The sequence below is a fragment of the Enhydra lutris genome, unplaced genomic scaffold, assembly GCF_002288905.1.
Source record: "Enhydra lutris kenyoni isolate GAN:26980312 unplaced genomic scaffold, ASM228890v2 scaffoldscaffold24, whole genome shotgun sequence".
NCBI classification, from domain to species: Eukaryota; Metazoa; Chordata; class Mammalia; order Carnivora; family Mustelidae; genus Enhydra; species Enhydra lutris.
In genome coordinates, this window is record NW_019154108.1 from 21,832,491 (window position 1) to 21,855,687 (window position 23,197).

At 36.1% G+C, this 23,197-nt stretch overlaps 1 protein-coding gene across 1 annotated transcript in view; it reads left to right on the plus strand.

Moving 5' to 3' along the window:
* LOC111150763 (hemicentin 1) overlaps positions 1–23,197 on the plus strand; it is a 471,859-nt gene that overhangs the window by 403,816 nt on the left and 44,846 nt on the right. Inside the window, exons 79-89 of the mRNA XM_022508355.1 lie at positions 284–421; positions 551–685; positions 5,090–5,359; positions 8,111–8,301; positions 11,754–11,967; positions 13,775–13,909; positions 14,308–14,498; positions 16,517–16,598; positions 20,775–21,044; positions 22,018–22,188; positions 22,320–22,490. Of these exons, the coding sequence (XP_022364063.1) occupies positions 284–421; positions 551–685; positions 5,090–5,359; positions 8,111–8,301; positions 11,754–11,967; positions 13,775–13,909; positions 14,308–14,498; positions 16,517–16,598; positions 20,775–21,044; positions 22,018–22,188; positions 22,320–22,490 (1,968 nt within the window). The remainder of the gene's footprint in view (positions 1–283; positions 422–550; positions 686–5,089; positions 5,360–8,110; positions 8,302–11,753; positions 11,968–13,774; positions 13,910–14,307; positions 14,499–16,516; positions 16,599–20,774; positions 21,045–22,017; positions 22,189–22,319; positions 22,491–23,197) is intronic.

Below are 23,197 nucleotides of genomic sequence, written 5' to 3' on the forward strand. Positions count from 1 at the left end.
CATACAGATGAAAAATCACACAGAACAACCCCTAAATTATTTTTTCTTGAACGTCTATAATCTGTGCCTGCTTCTAGTCTCCTAATGGAGTTCTTCTAATGGACTCTGCCTACGGAAGGAATACTCAAAAAAAAATGTAATGTGGCCAATATTCTCCTTTCCTCTGGACAATCAAATCACTAATAACATAGAAATATGGATCCAGGCGTGATTAACTTCATGGCTACTTTTAGACAATTCTGCCACTAACTGGTGCCATTGCTCTTTCTGTTGGTTCTTATAGAGCCTCCAGTCATTCAGCCTCAGCCAAGTGAACTCGACGTCATTGTGAACAATCCCATTTTATTACCGTGTGAAGCAACAGGGACCCCCAGTCCTTTCATTACTTGGCAAAAAGAAGGCATCAATGTCATCACTGCAGGTACCTACCATTGTTTCTATCAAGAAAATTACAGCAAATCAGTGTTTCACAATTCAGAAGTCAGGATGATTTTTTTAATGAAAAAAATTTTAATAAAAATTCTTCCCTGTGCTTTCATAACTGATCCAGGCAAAAGCCATGCAGTTCTTCCCAGTGGCGGCTTGCAGATCTCCAGAGCTGTCAGAGAAGATGCTGGTACTTACATGTGCGTGGCTCAGAATCCGGCTGGTACAGCCTTAGGCAAAATCAAATTAAATGTTCAAGGTACCTAAATAGTAAATTTCTATGTCTTCATCGCAAAGATGCTTGTAACAAGGTGTACACCAAAAGTTCATCTATCTAAAATAAGGATGCTACCGTAGTTCTCAACATTCTTATATTACATTATACAATGTGTTTTTTCAGTTACCCTTATGAAGAAGAAAATTTAATCCTTGGGGTTTTTTTGGGTCATTGTTTATATAAGAAAACGGAGGCATCTCATGGTATTTTGGATTTCTCTGAGCTTCATATGGTACTCTGTTTCATTGTAGCACATGCTTAAGGTAACTTTTAAAACCAATCTCTCCATGATACCACATTGGATACATTTATGAAACACAAGATTCTAATATCCATTTAAAAAACAAATCATACATTTTTAAAAATCATACATAAAAAATCATAAAACAAAAAAATCGTAATTTCAGTTAACCAACTTGATGGGAAAAAATTATTCTGTAGACAAAGCAGGGTCTTTTCACATTTAACTGTTATTTTCTTGATATAATATTTGTATCTTGCATGTATTATTTTTGTGACCTGGAAGTAGGTTCTGAGCTTCTGAATTTGCATTAGCTGATTTCAAATTTCCATTAAGTATGATTTTCCTGTGGTATATTACTGACTATAGTAAAGTTTACTTAACTGTGCATTATAAATCTAATTTCTTTATATTGCTAACATTTTCTCAACAAATATTTATTGCAATAATAAGTGGAAATACATTGCACATTACAGACATGATCCTTCCCTTATGATGTACAGAAGGGAAAAAAACTTAACTACCAAAATAAATGAAATAATTATAAATTCTGACATATGCTAAGCAGAAAAAAAAAAAAGGCTGAGATGGGGAAGAATGGGGAAATGTGGGGACCATTTGACATTAGTGGTTAAAGTAGGCTTTAAGAAGTAGGCTTCTGGGACACCTGGGTGGTTCAGTGGGTTAAAGCCTCTGCCTTCAGCTCAGGTCATGATCCCAAGGTCCTGGGATTGAGCCCCATATCGGGCTCTCTGCTTGGCAGGGAGCCTGCTTCCTCCTCTCTCTCTGCCTGCCTCTCTGCCTACTTGTGATCTCTGTCTGTCAAATAAATAAATAAAATCTTTAAAAAAAAAAAAAAGAAGAAGTAGGCTTCTCTAAAGGGGTACCATTTGGGCCGAGACCTGAGTGATAAGCTAGGATGAGCCCTGCAAATGTGGCAGCGTGTCCAAGGGAGAAAGGACAGCACATGCGGTGTGGGCCCACAGCAGGAGAAAATAAGGAAAGAAACCTGGCAAATGTGGTAGAGAGTGATGGAGAAGGAGAAGGCTGGCAAAACGTGAAGGAAGTCAGAAAAAGTGAGCCAATACGTAGAAGGTCAGAAGGACCACACGAAGTTTAAATTTTCTTCTCTATGCAGTGGGAGACTTTACGGGTTTAGCCAAGATGCTCATTTGGTTTTAGGAAGATCTCATTTGGGGCCATGTAGATGATGAAGGAGCAAGACTGGAGCCGAAGGTACTATTCAGGTCCTCTAGGCAGCGTGTTACAGCCTGGCTGGAAGGGAGAGTGGCTGTGTAAGTTGCAGAGGTAAACGGAAAAAGTGGTGGCTTTAAGATGCTTCCAGGAGGTATAACTGCCAGGATGAGTGATGAATCAGATTTGGGAGGTTAGGAAAAGAGAGGAATTAATGATGTTTCCTGGGCTTCGGGCTTGAGATAGCGAGTAGATAGATGATAGTGCCACGGGGGAATGATAGTGCAAGGGGGAGGAACTGGCTTTGGAGGAAGGAAAACATAATTTCTGATTGATCCTACGGGATGTGGGAAAGTATGAGAAATCCTAATAGAGATATCAAATTGAGTTGAATATTTATGGATTCAGAGCTCAAGAGAGAAGTAGAGTGTAAGCTATAAATTTGGAAGTAATCAGTGTGTTTTAGTCCACAAGACTGGATCAGACTTTGTACAGAAAAAAGAGCTAAGGACAAAGACCCATCACTCCGCATTGTTTAGAGGTCTGAGAAAAGAGAGGATGCTGGAGAAGAGTACAAAGGAGGAGGCAGAGATGTTAGAGGAAAACTGGATGGAGGCTAGGAGAGGAGAGTGTTTCAAGAAGGGAGTGAACGCTTTGTTGAATGGAAGTGAGAGATCAGTTGGATAAGGACCAATAAATATTCATTGGTTTTGGCAACATGGAGGTCATGGAAAGAACATTTCCATTTGGAGGGATTTTTCCTTCACTAATTGATTAAAATTATTGATATGAGCAATTACGGGACAAAGAAACACATTAAATGATTAATAACATTTCAACATTTCAAAAGCAGAGATAACTGCACGCTTTAGAGGTATGAAAATTCAGAACCCAGTCTCCCTCCTTGCACATATAGTATGTAATGGAAAGCACAAACCCCAACCAAATAAGGTTAGCTGATAAAAGTAATTTTGACATGGTTATTCATAATTTTTTTCACAACAAGTTGATTTTATTTTACTCATCACTACTAGTGTTTTTAAGATTTGGTCTCAGAATGTCTAGGTGGCTCAGTTGGTTAAGCATCTGATGTCAGCTTAGGTCATGGTCTCAGGGTCCTGGGATCAAGCCCCATGTCTGTTTCTCCCTCTCCCTCTGCCCCCCACCTGCTCTTGCATACACACACACTCTCTCTCTCTCAAATAAATAAATAAAATCTTTAAAAATAAATAAAATAAGATTTGGTCTCCATATGGTTGACCATTTCTCCATATCCTCTGGAGATGCAGCAGATAGTTCTAGATCCTTAGGACTTGCTACGCAGAGGGCATTACTTGGCTCAGTGGAGCTCTGAGATCTCATTTCTGATTCATTTCCTAGGCAGTATGTGATAATAATCAATATTATTTGCCCTGTTTCTCTTTTAAGCTTTCTGAGTGGGTAGTAGTTTGTTTTGTTTTGTTTGTTTGTTTTTTGTGGGTTTTTCTCACACATGCTGAATGGGATATTTTTACTGTCATTGATGTCCTCTGTACCTTATCACTGTCTCTGGACTTGTATTGACACAGATGAATCATCCTCTTCTTTCTGTCCTGTGTGCTTGTGGTCAGTTGTTCCTGGCTTGTGCTTGATTGTTCTCTCCTAATCATTTAATATTTTTTTGAGGCTCAATAAACTATCCAGGCCATACCTAATTGGTAACCAACCTACTGGAAACATCGAGAACGCCTTATCGTAAGCTCTTCCACAGCTTTTGGAAGAAGTGGGAAGAGTTTTATATATATAATTCTTTTCCATGATCTACTCATTTATTTATTCAGTCACTCAAGCAATACTGTGTTAAATATAGCCACTGTATTTGAGATACTAAGCACTGTAGGAATACTTGAGTAAAAGTATCTCTGAGCCGTTGAATAATTTCCAAACCTTGAAGGGGTCTAGTCTGAAAGTTTAAGTAGCTGAAGTGAATCTCATAATACAGCATATTAAATAAAATGCCTCTGTTGACACAACCTAAAACTTTTAGACATGCAGTACCTCAGGAATACATGTTTATGTTTCATTTAAAATTATCATTTATATTTGTTGGCTATGCCAGCAATAATTTTCTGAAAATGGCTCAAAGAATTTTCTTTTCCCAGTGGAGAGGTTCCTCAAAAGGTTAAAAATAGAGCTACCCTATGACCCAGCAATTGCACTACTGGTTATTTACCCCAAAGATACAGATGTAGTGAAAAGAAGGGCCACATGCACCCCAGTGTTCCTAGCAGCAATGTCCACTATAGCCAAACTGTGGAAGGAGCCGAGATGCCCTTTGACAGATGAACGGATAAAGAAGATGTGGTTCATATACACAATGGAATATAACTCAGCCATCAGAAGGGATGAATACCCAACATTTGCATCAACATGGGTGGGACTAGAAGAGATTATGCTAAGGGAGATAAGTCAAGCGAGAAAGACAAATTACATGGTTTCACTTATTTGTGGAACATAAGGAATAGCATGGAGGACATTAGGAGCAGGAAGGGGGAAATAAAGGAGGGGGGGGAATCAGAGGGAGAGCCAAACCATGAGAGACTATGGACTCTGGGAAACAATCTGACGGTTTTAGAGGGGAAGGTGGGGGGATGGGCGAACCTGGTGATGGGTATTAAGACGGGCACATATTACATGGAGCACTGGGTGTTACACACAAACAATGAATCTCGGAACACTACATCAAAAACTAATGATGTACTGTATAATGACTAACATAAGATAATAAACAGTTTTTTAAGAAAGGAATTTTCTTTTCCAGTGAAAACAAAGTGTAGTGATCCTTTGATTGATAATATGGTAAAGTCGGGATTTCATTTCTTTCTGTGACTTCCCTTTGCTAGAGTGGTACTATAGTGTATAAATGGTACCTTTGTGCTTTTAAGATGAAGTTTACACTTTGTATCTTTCAGTTCCTCCAGTCATTAGCCCCCATCCAAAGGAATATATCACTGCTGTGGATAAGCCCATCTCTCTACCGTGTGAGGCAGACGGCCTCCCACCCCCTGACATTACCTGGCATAAAGATGGGCGTGCAGTTGTGGAATCGGTCCGCCAGCGCATCCTCAGCTCTGGGGCTCTGCAGATAGCGTTTGCCCAGCCTGATGACGCCGGCCAGTACACATGCATGGCAGCAAACGCAGCAGGATCGAGCAGCACAAGCGCCAAGCTCACTGTCCATGGTAGGTTATTTAACATGAATTATTTCAATCAGCTGCATTGCCAAGGCAAAGAGAGAAGACCATTGAGAAAAAAAATAGGATGAAAGTCAAAGTCATCTAAAACCAGCAATCCAAAGTGGTGTGTGTGTGTGTGTGTGTGTGCGCGCGCGCGTGTGTGGCGTGTACGTATACTTACCCTTCTGATATAATATGGAGGCTCTGATTATTGGTGTGGGCAAAAGAAAAGGTATGATCAGGTGCATGTGTGAGAAAGAAAGAGATTTTATTAAGATAGCCAAAATAATTAATGTGTTGCCAATCATCCCCTCATATTGTGGTTATTAGTATTTATACTTTGGCTCTAGATCCCATTTATGGGGTTCGTTTGTGTCTTGTGACTATTCTGCTTATTCCTCAACTTGGAAATGGTCTTCACTCAAAACTAATCTCCATATGAGCAGCATTATTTAGTGTTAACCTGATAAGAGTTGGCAATCTGTTCGATTTATTATTTAAAATGGCAAAATATTTACAAGTATATTTTTATAACAAAAAAATCTTTTTTTCTTTGCATTCAGACAACTAACAAAATACCTAAGAATCAGCATTGAAATATTTTCATTGTTTTTTTGTTTTATTTTATTTTATTTTTGTTGTGTTATGTTACTCACCATAAAATACATCATTACTTTTTGATGCAGTGTTCCAAGATTCATTGTTTAGGTACAAAGTACAGCACCCAGTGTTCATTGTTAATGTATATTTTAAAGATTAAAATACCTATTAATATCAGTGTGAGGACACAATAAGTAAATTAACCTCTTTCCAGCTACTGTTTTCGGAGGTAACTGTTGTAAAGATGAGCCTTTGCTTTTTCCTTTTTTAAAAATTTGTGAAGGCTCTTTTTTATGCTCCAGGTGTGTTTGAATTTCCTATGACTTCATAGTTAAAGTGATTATTTCAAGCAGACACAATTTTAATTGAATAAATAAATAATAGCCCAAATTTTAAATCACTATTTATGAGTTTTTAAAATATTTCCCCTGGTTTATACGTGCTTTCAGTTCATATAATTGAATGAATCAATACACATTAGTTCTTTAGACTCAAATAAATAATACTCCTCTTTTTCAAATTTGTATAAAGTTTACCAGAATTAACCATATATTAAACAATAAAGCAATCTTAGGAACTTAAAAATAAGGCTACAATTCCTTCCCACAATACAATAAAGCTAGAAACATGTAATAAACTTTTAATGCCTAAACCCCAACCCCAGGCAAATTTAAAAATACCATTCTAGTTAACAAGTAGGTCAAAGAATATGTTTTCATTTTCCTATGTTTCCATTTCCTACTATTTAGAAAATAATAATAATAAGGATATTACATATCAAAATGTATGGTGTGGGGGCCAAAGTTAAAATCAAATGTAAAGTCATAGCCCTAAAATTTTCATTTTGAAAAAGAAGGAAGTAAATGTACTAATGTTACAACTTCATCACCACTAGTAAAATTGAAATATCAACCCCAAGAATAAAAAAAATTATAAAAATACAATATAAATTAATTAAAAATGGATCAAATATTTACAACATACCATTCAACAAAATAGATTTGTGTATTTTCCCTATAATCTGTGTGTATATTTATTCATATATGGTTTATATATTTATTCATATACTAAAAAAAATAATCTTTGCTAAATACAACTTTTGTCCTGTCACTTTTCAGAATGTCATCACAATTGATCTATTTCTTACTGATATGTTTGAATAATCCCAAAGGTAATCGTTTTTGGAGGGGAGTGTATTTTTACTTTTTGAGTCAACTATTCTTAACACTTTTTAAGCCTTTTCTTTAGAAGTAAATAACTTAATTCCAAGTCCACTAAGGTATTTGTTTGTATTTTTATATAGTCAGTTGATCTTTTTATATTGCCTAAATTCCAGTCCAAAAAAAATTCGAGGCATGTGAAGTATTTGCGTAGAGTTCTGAAATCACTATAAAAATTTCCTCTAAAAGCTGAATTAAATGTCCTGACATGGTTTTACTTTTATTTGTTGTAACACATGAAATACTACATTTTTTTTCCATAGCACTTTGTGATATTCAATATGGGGTGAGTGCTTTACAGTGTTTTAAACTGCTGACTTTTATTAGTTTGCTCTCACAATATGTCTGTGCTACAAATCCAATGCTTATACAACTATGGAAGAATTTTTGGGTTTTGTTGCTCTAGTTTGTTTTGCTTCACTACAGTAAGCATAAGAAACTTCAGTAAGAGAAAGTTAAGAAGGGGGACCTGGGTGGCTCAGGTGGTTAAGCATCTGCCTTTGGCTCAGGTCATGATCCCAGGGTTCTGGGATTGAGCCCCACATCTGGCTTCCTGCTCAGCGGGGAGCCTGCTTCTCCTCCTCCCTCTCCCTGCTTGTCTCTCTGTGTCAAATAAATAAATTTTAAAAATCTCTAAAAAAAGAGAGAGAGAGAGAGAGAGAGATGGAAATTTAAGAAATCAAATAATATCTAATCTAGTTTTATGTAATTTGCTTAGAAACTAATTATTAATGTATTCAACAAGTTCAAATCCTATAGAGTTCTTAATATAGGCTTCTTTCATGGTAACAAGCAAACAATAACTTAATACATTTTATTTTACTATTTCCACCAAAATTATCCTTAAAAGAGTCTTTTGTGTGTGAATATTCTGTGTGAACAAGGATATTATTGAACTCAACATCTTGAATGACTATCTTTTTTAAACTCTTCTTAGTACCTCCTAGAATCCGAAGTACAGAAATACACTACACGGTCAGTGAGAATTCACAAGCCATTCTTCCATGCATGGCTGATGGAATCCCCACACCAGCAATTAACTGGAAAAAAGACAATGTTCTTTTAGCTAACTTGTTAGGAAAATATACCATTGAACCCTATGGAGAACTTATTCTGGAAAATGTTGTGGTAAGTTTAATAGATATGAATTGGTAATTCACCCTTTTACTTTTAGTAACCCAGCCTGGAAATATATTCTTTAATAATGAAAGAAAAACACTCTTACAAATTCAGGCCAAAAAATGAATTTTACACATGTTTCATTTTATGGCCCGTGTCTAAGAATAATATTTTAACAGATAGTAGGACCTCATAAATGGCCTCCTTCTAAAATTATTTTACTTTTGTGGAAATCTGTTTATCAGGGAAAATTCCAAGTTCCTCTGTTATATTTCATGCATGTACCCAAGTATGGGAATGATTAGAAGACAGGAGATATAAGAATGTCTGATGCAGTATTAAGCAGATATGAAAAGCAATTTTTCTGTTCTTTTCAGAATTTTGAATAACCCTTTCTAATCATTGACAAGGACATTAAAGTCTTAGGGATCTATGCAAGCTAAGGTTTTTGAATATTCTTATGTGGTACTGACCCAGTTTACAGAACAGTAGCTGTCAGAAGCATCTCAGTTTTTCAGTGGCCGCCCACTTGAAGAAGAATCTACATATGTATACTACATGACTTTTTAAAAAATTTACTGTGTGGTTTGAGAATATCAATACTTGGTACCAAATATGAAACACGATTAAAATGTGAATCACTTTCGGGGCTTTTGTGCATATCTTATTCCTATTCCTTGCCCTTCAAAATACCTAAACTTCATTACAAAATCTTTGTGGAATTAAATTTGAACAGATTAAAGGAATAAAATTGATTACATTCATTCTATAGTATAATTTCGGCCGTTAGCCAGACTCCTGGGATTATCAGGTAAATAACCCTAGTGATTGGCTGTGTCACTAGGGCTCTAACTGAACCACAGGTGCCAGCAAAAATTGGAATTATTCAAATCAGTTATAAAATGTGCCATTATTTTAGGTACCACTAAGAAAGAAAAAGTACGGTTAAGTAAACTAGAGAAGGTCATCCATTTTTAAGTTGTATCCCAGTTTCAGGGATATGAAAGGTTAAAAATGTGAATTTTAGAACTGATAAAATAAGGATAAATTCATTTGCTTAAGCTAGTAAATGTCGTTAGTGGGATTACCCCTGGGCTCAGGAATGTTGGATTTGGGCCCGTTATTACACATATAGACCAGAAGGAATTAAAGCAGAAAGAAAAGGGGACAATGGGACAATGGCTCAGATTTGTTAAAAAACAAAACAAAACAATAAAGTAGTTCATAAATACCAGTTGACGGATTCAAATGATAAGTAGAGATTTACTTGTGAATAGTATGTACAATCCAGATTTTAAGTGCTTCACTTTCATAAAATCCTTGATTGTAAGCTTAAATTATTATAACCTGAGAATCTAAGAATAGCTAATGATATGGAGGTGGGGAGACCTTTGCAGAGAATGTGATTTATTCCTGTTTGCCCTTTAAAAAAAAATGCAGCCAATCGGATTTAGATTGTACCTACTATTAGTGATTACAATTTTTATGCTACATCTCTAAGCAATCAATTCTTTATTGTTTCAATGCAAATATAGATATATTTTATATATATATATGATTATATAAAAAATATATATATAGTCTTAAGCTTTTAAAAGAGAAGGAAAAGTCTGCAGTGGGACTTAATGCATTCAGAAGCATTCAACGATTAATTCAACAAATATTTATTGAATACCTTCTGTGTGACCAGAACTGATTTATGCACTAGTAATACATTAGGGAACAAAAGACTCAAAGATCCCTGCCTTCATTCAGTTTATTTCTAGAGGAGGGAGATAGACAATGAAAAAAAAAAATAATGTATAGAATGATAATGAACAATGTGTATAATAAGTCAGAAGAAAATAAGTAGTATGAAAAAGAAAAGAACAGTAAAGGGGATCAGAATTTGGAGGGTTACTGGTTACTTTTTTTTTTTTAATAGGATAGTCAGGGTGAATCTCCTTTAGAAAGGGACATTTGAGTAAAACTTGAAGGAAGTGAGTTAGCCAGGCAAATATCTGGGGGAAGAGCATGAGAAGCAGGTAAAACTGGGAGGTTTCTCTCTCAGATATCTACAGGAAAGAGCTTAAGGTGGGAACACGCCTAATATATTGGAGGAACAGGAGCCTAGTAAAAGCAAAGAAGAAAAAGAACAAAAAAAGAAAGAAAGAAAAGAAATTGGAGACCGGATCATGTAGTATCTTGTAGATTATAACAATTTTGCTTTTTACTCTAAGTAAAATTAGAATCCAGTGCAGGTTTTGAGCCTGGGATCAATATTCTCTGCCTTAGTTTTTGCAATACTACATTGACTTTTCTAATGAGCAGAGGCAAAGGAGAAGCAGAAAGTCCTGTTGGGAAGGTGATTTGGAGTCCGAGGAGAGATTATGCTAACAGAGAAGGGGTGGGAAGGGGCTGGATTCTGCATATACTCTGAAGCTAGGGTTTCCTAGCTAGATTGCCACTACAATGTGAAAAAGAAAAGAGTACAGATGACTCAGATGCCTGAGAATAAAAGGCATTAATAACCGGAAGGACAAAATAGCTATCCACTGAGATGATGAAGGCTACAGATGAAACAGCATAGTGAAAGGGAAATTGGGGGTTCAGTTTTGGACATGAGTTTGAGAAGTCTTTTGGGCATACCAGCAGAGAGGTAAAATGGTAAAGTTCAGCATAGTTGGAGTTTGGAAGAAAGATCAGGGCTACAAATACTGGTACTCCTCAGAGTATACATAGTATTTAAAACCACGAGACTGGATGACATCACTAAGGAACCAAGTGCAGCTAGAGAAGAGGACTGAAAACTGAGCCCTCTTGCATGCCAGCATCAAGACGTTAATATTGAAGGGAAGCCAGGGTAAAAAAAAAAAAAAAAAAAAAAATGGAAATGGAGGAACCAGTGAGGTAGGAAGGAAACTAGGAGAAGGGGGTAACATGGAAGCCAAGGTGTCAAATGATGTCAAATGATGCCATCCCGGTACATCTAGTAAGATGAGTGCCAAGACTGGCCATTGCGTTTAGCAAGTGAAACTTCAGAATTGCAGGTACTGTTGCCCATACCCTTTACATCTCCTTTGATAATTTTGGAGGTCTTCGGTGCCACATTACCAAGACAGACGGCTATGCTGCCAAGATGCAACCAAACTTTGAAATTATGTGTTCTTTGTTTGTACATTGTAGAGCTGCAGTACACTTGATGTTCAGTAAACTTGAAAGCTTTTGTAAAGTTTTCTGAGGTCTTATTACTATAAAATGCTCAAGTTCTGTAGGGCATGGGCCTTTGTTTCAACTCCTATACGTTTTGAGTTATGTTATGCAAAAGCCAGCCAGATGGTTGAGACTACAAGATGGAAATTTAAACTGTCTTATTAAATAAGAGTGCTCCTTTGGGGACCAAGCTATGCAATTTTATGTATTTTATGGAATATGATGTAAGATTATGTCATTTTAAACACTATGATTTTTCTTTATTTAAGCCGGAGGATTCTGGTGCCTATACCTGTGTTGCTAACAATGCTGCAGGTGAAGACATCCACATGGTCAGCCTGACTGTACACGTTCTCCCCACTTTTACTGAACTTCCTGGAGATGTGTCATTAAATAAAGGAGAACAGCTACGATTAAGCTGTAAAGCCACTGGGATTCCATTGCCCAAGTTAACATGGACCTTCAATAACAATATTATCCCAGGTTGGTAATTTAATTCTTAAGTAAATAAATATACCCATAAAGAACTCTAAATCAATCTCCATGTCCTTCCGCTGCGGGAATTGATTGAAAGTTACATGAAGAGATGGGGCACCTGGGTGGCTCGTCAGTTGAGCATCTAATTCTTGGTTTCAGCTCAGGTCATGAGTTCAGGGTGTGGGATCCAGCCCCACCTTCAGGCTCTGTGCTCAGCAGGACATCTGCTTGAGAGATTCTCTCTCTCTCTCTCCTCTGCCCTTCCCTCTGTGCTCTTGCTCTCTCTCTCTCTCAAATAAATAAAATAAAATAAAATGTTACATGAAGAGTCGATTTCTTTAAGTTCTGTAAAATACGTACCTTTGCCTGGATTTTGCCTGGATTTTACCCTATACCCAGTATATATATTCTTTTTTTCATTCTTTTGAAGGGTAATTTAATCACTGGACCATATGTGACAGGATATTAGTAGACATTTTTACCTAAAAATAATCTCCCTTCCCCAGGAGAAGACAATCTTGCATACACAGGTACCTAAACTTATCCTCCCTGATAAATGCATTAAGGTGGCTACTGTTGGAGTCCTGAAGATTCACCTAATTTTACAGAGGAGAGCTCTGCTTCTCACTGTATGAATTAATATTTATTAATCTCTCTTATAATGTCAATCAATTATGTAGAAAATTTTTGGTCACTGTGTGCACTACATGTTAGAGCAGTGCCTGGAAGCCAGAAACACTCATCTCTGGGAGGACACATATCTCCTTATTTGTTAGACTTTGTCGTCAGCACAAGGATGTTATCAGTTAATAAGAAGTTGTCATACCCAAAATTGAGTTCTGAGAAACTGCACTATTAGCATTTAATAAATGCCTTCTTAGAAAAGAAATAAGGTTGAATTCTTCTGTTATAAAGATTTATGCTAATGACTGAAATTCATCAACTCTATTCCCTTAATGATAATAGCATATGTCACTAAGGAAAAACAAAGTCTAAAATAATCTAATCAGTACTGTTTTCTGAAAGTGTAATAGTACTTCAGCTATTTACATTTTTAAAGCTTCATTTTCCACTTAATATTCAACAGTATGAAATCTTTTGAAATAATCTGAATGGAGAAAGCACTCAAGGTAAACATACTAATGTAACTAGAAATTTGCTGGTCTAATCAGAATCTTATTTAGTATAGTTGTTTCAGGATTAACATATTTACCTTATTCTCTATTCCAAATATTATAACTACCTTTATAAATATTTATATCATCACCACTTATGGAGAAGTGTGAATTATTACAAATTTAATCCTGTTGTCATTATTACCTAACTAGCATGTGTTTTCATGATTTCCCTTCTGACCTGCCAAGTCCATTGAATTACAACTGAAAAGGTTTTCATGTTTTTGATGTAAAGTGTTTGGGAGGAAAAGGGGTGGTGAGATAAATGAAATGGAAAATGTCATAGGTCTGAATGAAAGATTGTTGAAACCCAGAGAAACTAGGAAACAGATTTAGGCAATGCTTTGAGATGAAGGGTGTACTTTAAATCTAAAAAAATTTTAAAAGATGTTTATTTTCATTCTCTTTTCCTGTTCCTTCTGCTGTTTTTCATCCTTCAAACAAGTGTCTAGAGACATAGCAAATAGCTCCGGGGAAGAAATCTGTGGAAAAGGCTCTCTTCTCCAATGTCATGATGAGATCTCTAGTTCAATTGCTGACCAACTCATAAATCCAACCTGTAAAATATTGAGCTGTTGTGATGATTTTCTTAGGTTACTGAGAGGCATTTGTGCCGTTCCCTGGCTTGTTTCTTTCAGCTCACTTTGACAGTGTGAATGGACACAGTGAACTCGTTATTGAAAGAGTGTCAAAGGAGGATTCAGGTACTTACGTGTGCACTGCAGAGAACAGCGTTGGTTTTGTGAAGGCGATTGGATTTGTTTATGTGAAAGGTAGGTAAACACGCTCTATTTTTAACTTATCATTTATTTATAACAAATAGTTTGTGTTTTGCTTCCTTATTATGTAGTAATCCACTATAAGTTCAGTTTATTAATCCCTCTAGTCCTGTTGCACAGATGTGCAAATTCATAAGAAATAAAAAATTATCAACATTCAACTCAAAAGTAGGTAAGCAAAGAGATCATTTGGTACAAAATGGAATCATCTGCTTAGATTATTGAAACTAACCGAATTATCTGGTGGATTAGTGTGAACAGTTGATTCTGAATTCATGGGGTTCAAAATTGGCTTCTCCCTTCTTCACTAAATTATCTCTCTAAATAGGCCAACATCACAAAGAAATGATCAGAGCTTCCTTTTACTTACAATTGTTTATTGTATTTCCCAGAACCTCCAGTCTTCAAAGGTGATTACCCTTCTAACTGGATTGAACCACTTGGTGGTAATGCAGTCTTGAATTGTGAAGTGAAAGGAGATCCTGCCCCAACCATCCAGTGGAGCAGGAAGGGGGTGGATATTGAAATAAACCACAGAATCCATCAACTGGTTAATGGCTCCCTGGCCATTTATGGCACTGTAGTAAGTCACACTGAAATTGTTGATGAGCACTTTAAGCACAACAGTAATGCCTCTGTATAGGTGCCATAAATGGAAAAATTTCTCTTGTATTCCTAATTAAATCATAAAATCTGAGGGCCGCCTGGGTGGCTCAGCTGGTTAAGTGGCTGCCTTAGGTTCAGGTCATGATCCCAGGGTCCCACATTGGGCTCCTTGCTCAGCGGGGAGCCTGCTTCTCCTTCCACCTGCTCTGCCTGCTGCTCCCCATGCTTGTGTTCTCTGTTCTCTCTCTCTATCTCTCTCTCTCTCTCACACACACACACACAAATAAAGTCTTTTTAAAAATCATAAAATCTAAATGAATGGGTTTTTTTAATAAAGAACTGAAACAGTGGTTCAAATTGATTATTTTTAGACTTCAAAGAAATACAAGCAACAAAATAATTCTGCTGCTTTGTTCTCAATCATTGATCTATTATTATTTAGCATCATTAGATAACCTCCTCACATCTGTATTAGAGCAAGGAAATTGAAGAATTACAAACACAATTACAAATAAGTTACATGATAACTTTCATTACTAGGCTGGTAACTATTTCTGGCTTTCCAGAAGCTTCAGAAATTCAGAAAATGAGGGTTGCTTTGAGTTATTCTAATTTGGGGGTCAAGTGAATGAGATATTTTATCTTAAAATTTCTCAACTGGACTACCTATGGGTAATTTTTTATCACATTGCTTAATTAATTGGAATAATAATTAATATACAATATTTAATCATCTAATCCAATGAACCACTCTTAGTCTTTCATTCTCTTGGATTTTATTTCAAGATCAGATGTTGTTCCTTGTCCTTTAAATTTTGAGATGATTTCTACCTTTAGCTGCTATAACACTGGTGAGACTTAGATTTCTTTGTTATCATGTTCTTACTTTTCCTCTACACAAGTATTGCTACTTCTGAAGTCCTTGGTACTTCTTCTACTACCACCAATGTTCATACTAATACTAATTATTTTTACCATACAATTTCAGATTCTTAAATATTTATGTTCAACTCTGCAGCTCTTCCAAGTTCCAATTACAGTTTCTTATTGAAAATTTCTATTTGGATGATACATTGACACCCCCAATTAAATATCTGCCTTCGTTCTCCCACCCTCCTCTATCTACTTCCTGCAATTCAGTTCTCCTTTATTGACGTGGTGTTTCTATTCACAAATTATCCTATTCACAAGACTTTTAGCAAAATTTGTGACTCTGATTAGTCACCAAACCTAAACCCATGGAGCATTATCTTTTATACCACATATCTATAAATTTGGGACATATTCTGTGATTTATCATTATCAGTAAATTAGTTTTTCCTTTCTCTCCTGAAGTTCACACTCTCTAGATAGAGACAATCCTTAATTTTTTTAATAACCCCCACTAGAATGGTTTCAACATTTGTTAATTTGTCCTCATTATTTAATGCTTTTTAAGGTATATGGAACAAGAGGGGCCCCTAGGCGGCTCATTCTGTTAAGTGTCTGACTCTTGATTTCAGCTCACGTCATGATCTCAGGGTTGTGAGATCGAGCCCCATGTTGGGCTCTATGCTGAGCATGGAGTCTGCTTAAGATTCTCTCTCTCCCTTTGCTCCTCCTTCCTTTCTCTCTCTCTCTTTAAAAAATAAAAAAAAGAAGAAGGAAAGAAAGAAAAAAAAGATATCTGGAAAGATAGCCTAGGCATTTTTCTTTGGTGAGATAATTTTGGATAGAAGATTATAAAAAATATTATTTTGCTTCAGTTTCCTAGCAATATTATTCCCAGAGAACAATAACAGGCTGTTTTGAAAACATTTAGGCTGTGAATTTTTTTTCTCCTTCTTTTTCTTGTTTTTAAACCTATTTATGAAGGTAAATATATATAGTTTTTGTCTATTTCCGTGAAAAATCCTTTCTCAAAAAAAAAAATTATATAGTAGCCTCATGATGAAAAAAGTTATTTACCCTGCTCTGTAGGCTCACATTTTTATAAAGCACTGCTTATTTCCATAGAATGAAGATGCTGGTGATTATACGTGCGTAGCTACCAATGACGCTGGGGTGGTGGAGCGCAGCATGAGTCTGACTCTGCAGAGTAAGCTGCTTTATTAAACTCTACATAAATACCTGATTAGAGGAATGTTGCCTAATGAAGAACGTTAGGGTTCTTTAACTTTATAGCAAGTATATTATCAGTAGCTTTCAGAGTGTGTGTCATTTAGTTTTCTGCTGCTGATAGAGCAGTTTGTTATCAAGCATAAAATTGATACAGTTTTGAATAGATTTTTTTTTCTATTTTATCTAATACATGCAGTTCAAGATTGTGGTTGCTTGGCGGCAGAGCTTTCTTTTGGTTTGATTCAGTCAAGAACCCTTCATGTAGTTTGCCATGGTTCTGGTAAAAGGCTTACAAAAATGTCATTTTGTGCCACTTTAAAAATATGTATTAAAAGTAAAGACTAATATAAATGAATTCAAAAGTGCTCTAGGTTGATTGCTATCAATCTTCCATGAAGTAATTATGTGTTCTGGGCAGGACTATCATGCTCATCATGAAGCCCCTCAGTATAAGCCTTCAGAAGGACAGTCTCCAGAACCACTTCAGGATCAACCTGGAGATAGCATCATTGGGTTGAGAATTTAAGTGAACTAACTTATTTTGTGAATAGGCTCAGTATTTAATGGGATAAATTTATGTTTTCTTCTTTCACTTTTGAGAGATTCTATAGACTAGCATTTACTGACAGTTATTTGCTAAACTACTCTTATCTAAGACTTAAACTTCTTAAAATCTTTTCTAGAATTTAACATTTAGTAATAGATGTTTAGTAAATGTCTAAGACAGTGTTTTTTCCCCAGCTTTATTTAGGTATAAGTGATAAATAAAACCGTATATACTTAAAGTGTACCATTATGAAAATTCAAGATACATATACACTGTGAAATGATTGCATGAATGGAGTTTATGGACACATCTGTCATTTCACGATTACCATTTTTTGGTTTGATTATTTTGGTGAGAACACTAAGATCTCCTCACTTTACAAATTTCAAGGATACAGTGCAGTATTATTAACTATAGTCACCATGCCAAATGTTAGATCCTTAGAACTTATTCATTTTATATGAAAGTTTGTATCTTTTGACCAACATCACTCATTTACTCCAATCTACTCTGTTTCTATGAATTCAGCTTTTTTTTAGATTCCATATATAAGTGATATACCATACACTATTTATCTCTGTCTGACTGAATTAGTTTATCATAATGCCTTCCAGTCTATCCATGTGGTTGCAAATGGCAAGATTTCCTTCTTTTTATTGCTGAATAACATTCCATTATATAGATATATACTCATTTTCTTTATCCATTCATCCATCATCAGACACTTAGATTGTTTCTGTATCTTGCTAAGACTATGTTTTATTAAAGTACATATTGATCAAACATTAGCCTTGTGGGATGTTATTAGGAAAGAACTAGAGTTCCATGGTCAAATAAATCTGAGAAAAAAAAATCGATAAAGTTCATTCATTTGTCAAATATATAAAGAGCCCCTACTAAGCCAAGCCTGGTTTGTTGCCAGGTTTCTTTACTGCAGATCTTTCCTGAAATGTTAATATGTTGATGTGTTATAACTTAGCAAGAGAAGGGTATAGTATGCCATGTTTCCCAAATAAATGTTATACCCATGAAACCTTCCTCCCTTCTTTGTTGGGTGAATGTAAGTAGGGGGTCACAGTGATTAATCTCTCCTGGAAGAGTGTTCAACTGATCTGGCTTATGAAAAGCAACATTAGATTAGCTTATTTACATGTACTGACGATAAGTTGATTTAGATAAATGAGGCATATAAAAATAACAAAATATAATTTGTTTAAAATTAAAATTAAAGCACCAGAAGCAATGTTTTCATTTAGATAAAGTACCCATATTTAACTGATCATTATGTGACTGGTAGAATTAATTCAACCATGAAAGATGTACATATGGAATTTTACTGTTGAGTTAATTTATAGCCTTATGAGCAATTGGAAATGTTCAAATATGTTATCGAAATTACGATTCTGAGTTTTATTTGACACTTTCTTTGACCATAGTAGATGGAGCACATGTTCTCATTTAGTCATTATGTTATCATTTAGTGTTGAATGATTAATCTAAGGCATTTAATTTATTCAGCAGCAGTTTATTGAACACATGATGTAATCTGAACACTGGGAGAGAAGTAAAAGTCCCAGCCCTGAAAGTTCCTAAAGTTAAATATAAACATCAAGTAAGAACGTATTGTGTAGGATGATGTGGACATATACACAAATAGTGCATTAATGATACTTACTAAGAGGTCCAAACCTCATACAAAATACTTTTGTAAAAGACAACATGTCAGTAATATCTTTACATAAAATCCTAGCATATTAATGTCACAATAAAACACATTTTACTTCTACTTTTGTTTTATGTTCTATTACTCCAGATACACTTCTCTGTCTAAAATGGAGCCAGGACCCTGAATTATCTGATATTCATTACTTCTTGTTGATCAAATCTTTCCGCCACTCAGTTCAAGCCCACTACATCACAGCTTTCGCCTTTCAAGAACATATAAGGCTCCTCTTTGCGTCCCTATTCAAATGTGAACCCTTCTGATTAAATATCAGAAATTTGAAATATTTGAAACCTTGTATGCTGCTGCTGCCCGGGGTGAACCATCCTTTCAAAGCTAAATCCATTTCCATGCTATTTCCTTCTCTCCAAGTAGACTTCCTTCTTCTGTGTATAATCTTACACATTTTTGAAAATCCAGTTCAAACTTCTTTTCCATGAAGTCCCGTATTCTATCTTTCTTGACGTGGTAGACAAGTATAAACATTCTGCCAGCAGCTATATACAGCTACTTTTACATTTTTTCCACTTCACTTGAGCAGCTATGATCTACTATAAGATAATGTCAACCTCTCCTTTTTTCTGGAAGCTCCTTGCTTTGATTGCCAGGATACTGTTCTCTCTTGATTTTCTTCCTACTTCAATGATCAGTTCTTAGGAACTTTGTATGGGCTTGTCTTCTGTTCATCTCTTAAATAATGATGTTGTAATGGTTTCTGTCTTTGGCCGGCCCTCTTCCTCTCATTTTAGAATCATTTCCCAAACAATCTTATCTACTTGTGAAAGACTCCCAGATCTGTACTTCTAGCCCATTTCTCTTCTGAGCTGCAGATAGGAATATTCTCTTATCATCTAGACATCCCTACATGAATGTCCCCACAGATCACCTCAAGCTCAGTAGTTCCAAATGGATATAAATCATCATTTCTTACAACCTCCAAACAAATATGTTCTTCCTCCTGTGTCCTACTGAACTGCCCAAAACCGCACTATATTGTTCAAGTCAAATCCTATAGTTACCAGTTCCTCTCAATTCAATGACAAAGTTCTGTTATTTCTTTCTTAATGACTCTTGAATATCTTCCTTTTCCTCTCCATTTTCAGTGAATGCCTCTGTTTGATCTATTAAGTCTCTATGGTTATGCTTCTGTATTACCACATATTTACCTGTTCCCTACTATATTTATTCTACCTAGTCCTTTACTAAATTCTATAGCTATATTATAAAACAGCTAAATAATTATAGTCACTTGCCTGTCTTATCAGTGGACTGTGAACTCCTTGAGACTGGAAGTTTTATCTGTTATCTTTGTACCCGCAGCATCTGACATAATGCCTGGCAAATAGTAGGCTCTCAATACATGTTTACTGCGTGCATGAATGATGACCAGTTATGAAAGAAAAAGTTAATAATGACTCTTTACCTCAAAAAGTGATGTAAAGGAAAAAAGTGTATGTTCACCATGTAAAACAGACAAAAACAATGATAAAAACAATAGTACTAATAATATTATGTGCTTCCCCTCTCAAAGAGCTAGGCTTACACAATCTTAGTGGAGTCTTAACAAGAATTCTCTGAAGGATACAAAGGCTCAGAGAAGTCCTAAGGAACAGAAGCAGAGTTTGAGCCCAGAAAGTATGACAGCAGAGCCCAAGCTATAGGCTAATTGTCTTAGAGGTTTAAATTTTTGGACATTTAGTAAGTAAACAGAGCTATGAAAAGTCTATCAATGCCCATTGCAACCTTGGTAGTTGAGAAACTACAGTGTTTTATAAACAAATCAGCCTATTTTTTTGGTCAAAATAATGTTACTCTATAATATTAATTAAAATGTTAATATAACTTTACAAAAACTAAGAAGCACTATGCTCTTTTTTCTGTAGGTCCTCCTATTATCACTCTTGAGCCAGTAGAAACCATTATTAATGCTGGTGACAAAGTCCTATTGAATTGTCAGGCAACTGGAGAGCCTCATCCAACCATTACATGGTCCCGTCAAGGGCAGTCTATCCCCTGGGATGACCGAGTTAATGTGTTGTCCAACAACTCATTACATATTGCTGCTGCTCGGAAAGAAGATACCTCTGAATATGAATGTGTTGCTCGAAACTTGATGGGTTCTGTCCTTGTCAGAGTGCCGGTCACTGTCCAGGGTGAGTGTGATCAGAGGGATACTTTTATTAAAGAGCACCCAGAGGCATTATTACCCTGGCTGGCTCAGTTGGAAGAGGATGCGACTCTTCATCTCAGGGCTGTGAGTTTGAACCCCATGTTGGGTGCAGAGATTACTAAAAAAATAAATAAATAAACTTTAAAAATAAATAAATATATAGCACCTGGGTCAAACCAAATCATAAAAATTATTAAGCATCTTAGTCTAAGTTTCCTTTACCCTTAAGATATTTCCAGATTGTGGAGATAGAACAAAAATCACATAATTTACAGACTGGAGGGAATAAAACAACAGAGGTTAGAGCAGTAAAATACCAAGCTAATAATTCAATTCATGTATTGCGTGGAGCACTGGGTGTGGTACACAAACAATGAATTCTGGAACACTGAAAAGAAATTTTTAAAATTTTTAAAAATTAAAAAAAAATTTTTTTAAAAAGAAATCAATGCAGGGCACCTGGGTGGCTCAGTGGGTTAAAGCCTCTGCCTTCGGCTCAGGTCATGATCCCAGGGTCCTGGGATCAAGCCCCACATCGGGCTCTCTGCTCAACAGGGAGCCTGCTTCCCTTCCTCTCTCTCTGGCTGCCTCTCTGCCTACCTGTGATCTCTGTCTGTCAAATAAATAAATAAAAATCTTAAAAAAAAAAATCAATGCATTTCTTTTTCTTTAAAGAAAGACATATCCAAAAGATAAACAGTATTTGAACTTTTTGGTCTCTCGCTCTTCCAGCAGCCATGTCCGTGTGAGTCAGGATTGGAGCTGGGAAGAAACTCCAGTTAGCTATTTGAAATTCTTCTTTCCTGTTCAGATTTTAATTTTACCATCGAGGAGAGCATCCATAAGCAGTTGCTCAGCAATTAGAGATTCAGCGCTAGACCCAGTGCATAAATGAAATGCAATTTATGTTTTGTTATTTACAAACACAGAGACAAAGTACAATGTTTTATTTGCAGTTCATGGCGGGTATTCCCAGTGGTCTACATGGAGAGCTTGCAGTGTCACCTGTGGAAAAGGCATCCAAAAGAGAAGTCGTCTGTGCAACAACCCCTTTCCAGCCAACGGAGGGAAGCCTTGTCAAGGGTCAGATTCAGAAATGCGGAACTGTCAACGTAAGCTGTGTCCAGGTACACCTCTTTATTCAACGGGGGCACATGTTCAATGGATACTCATCTCTGTTCCCTAACTACGGATTGCCTCCGTGTTAATGCTCTAAATTGCAAAGTATCTGACAGTGTAGTGTTTCATCCTTGTATAGTGGATGGAAGCTGGTCAGAATGGAGCCCTTGGGAAGAATGTTCAAGAAGTTGTGGACGCGGCAACCGAACCAGGACCAGAACTTGCAATGATCCATCAGCTCAGTATGGTGGGCGGCCGTGTGAAGGAAATGCAGTAGAAATAATCATGTGCAACATTAGGCCCTGCCCAGGTGAGAATCCCCTGATGACCAAAACTTGGCTGTTTTTAACTCCAGTAAAGGGGTTCTAATTACCTTTTCTTCTTTGTTGTAAAAAGATGTTGTGGCTTTTACCCTGCAATATATTCATTCTCTGTGTTATTAGTTCTGTCTCAACAATAAAGTTAGGAAAGCTATGACATTAATCAATGTTAAGTAAAACCCCTTATTTAATTGAATATCTTAAGGTTGTATAAACTGTGGTGTATTTTTAATCATGTAGAGAAAACCTAAGTATTTATAAAATCATAGTATTTTAGAAGTAATAAGGACCTTAACATCTAATGCAGCCATTCATTTTCAGGTAAGAAAAAATGAACTCTAGGGTATTTAAAGACTTTCCCAGAAACACACAATTAGGGAGGGCTAAGGTAATCATAGCGACCATTCACTAAACACCTGTCATGTTCTAGGAACCATGCTAGGTGCTTTATGTACATGTTGTTTTTTACTTTGTGAAACAATCCTACAGCCTAGATACTTCAGGGCTCTTTCAGATTAAAGTGACAGAAACCAAACCTAAATAAACTTAAGTAGAAGATTCTACTTTCAGGTATGATTGAGCTCAAGGATTTGGCCAGTGTTTTTACTAGCATGTTTTCCATCTCTTGTCTCTGCTTTCCTCTCGTTGGCTTTATTGTCCATTAAACTCTTAACATGCAGTGGAAAAAATGACTACT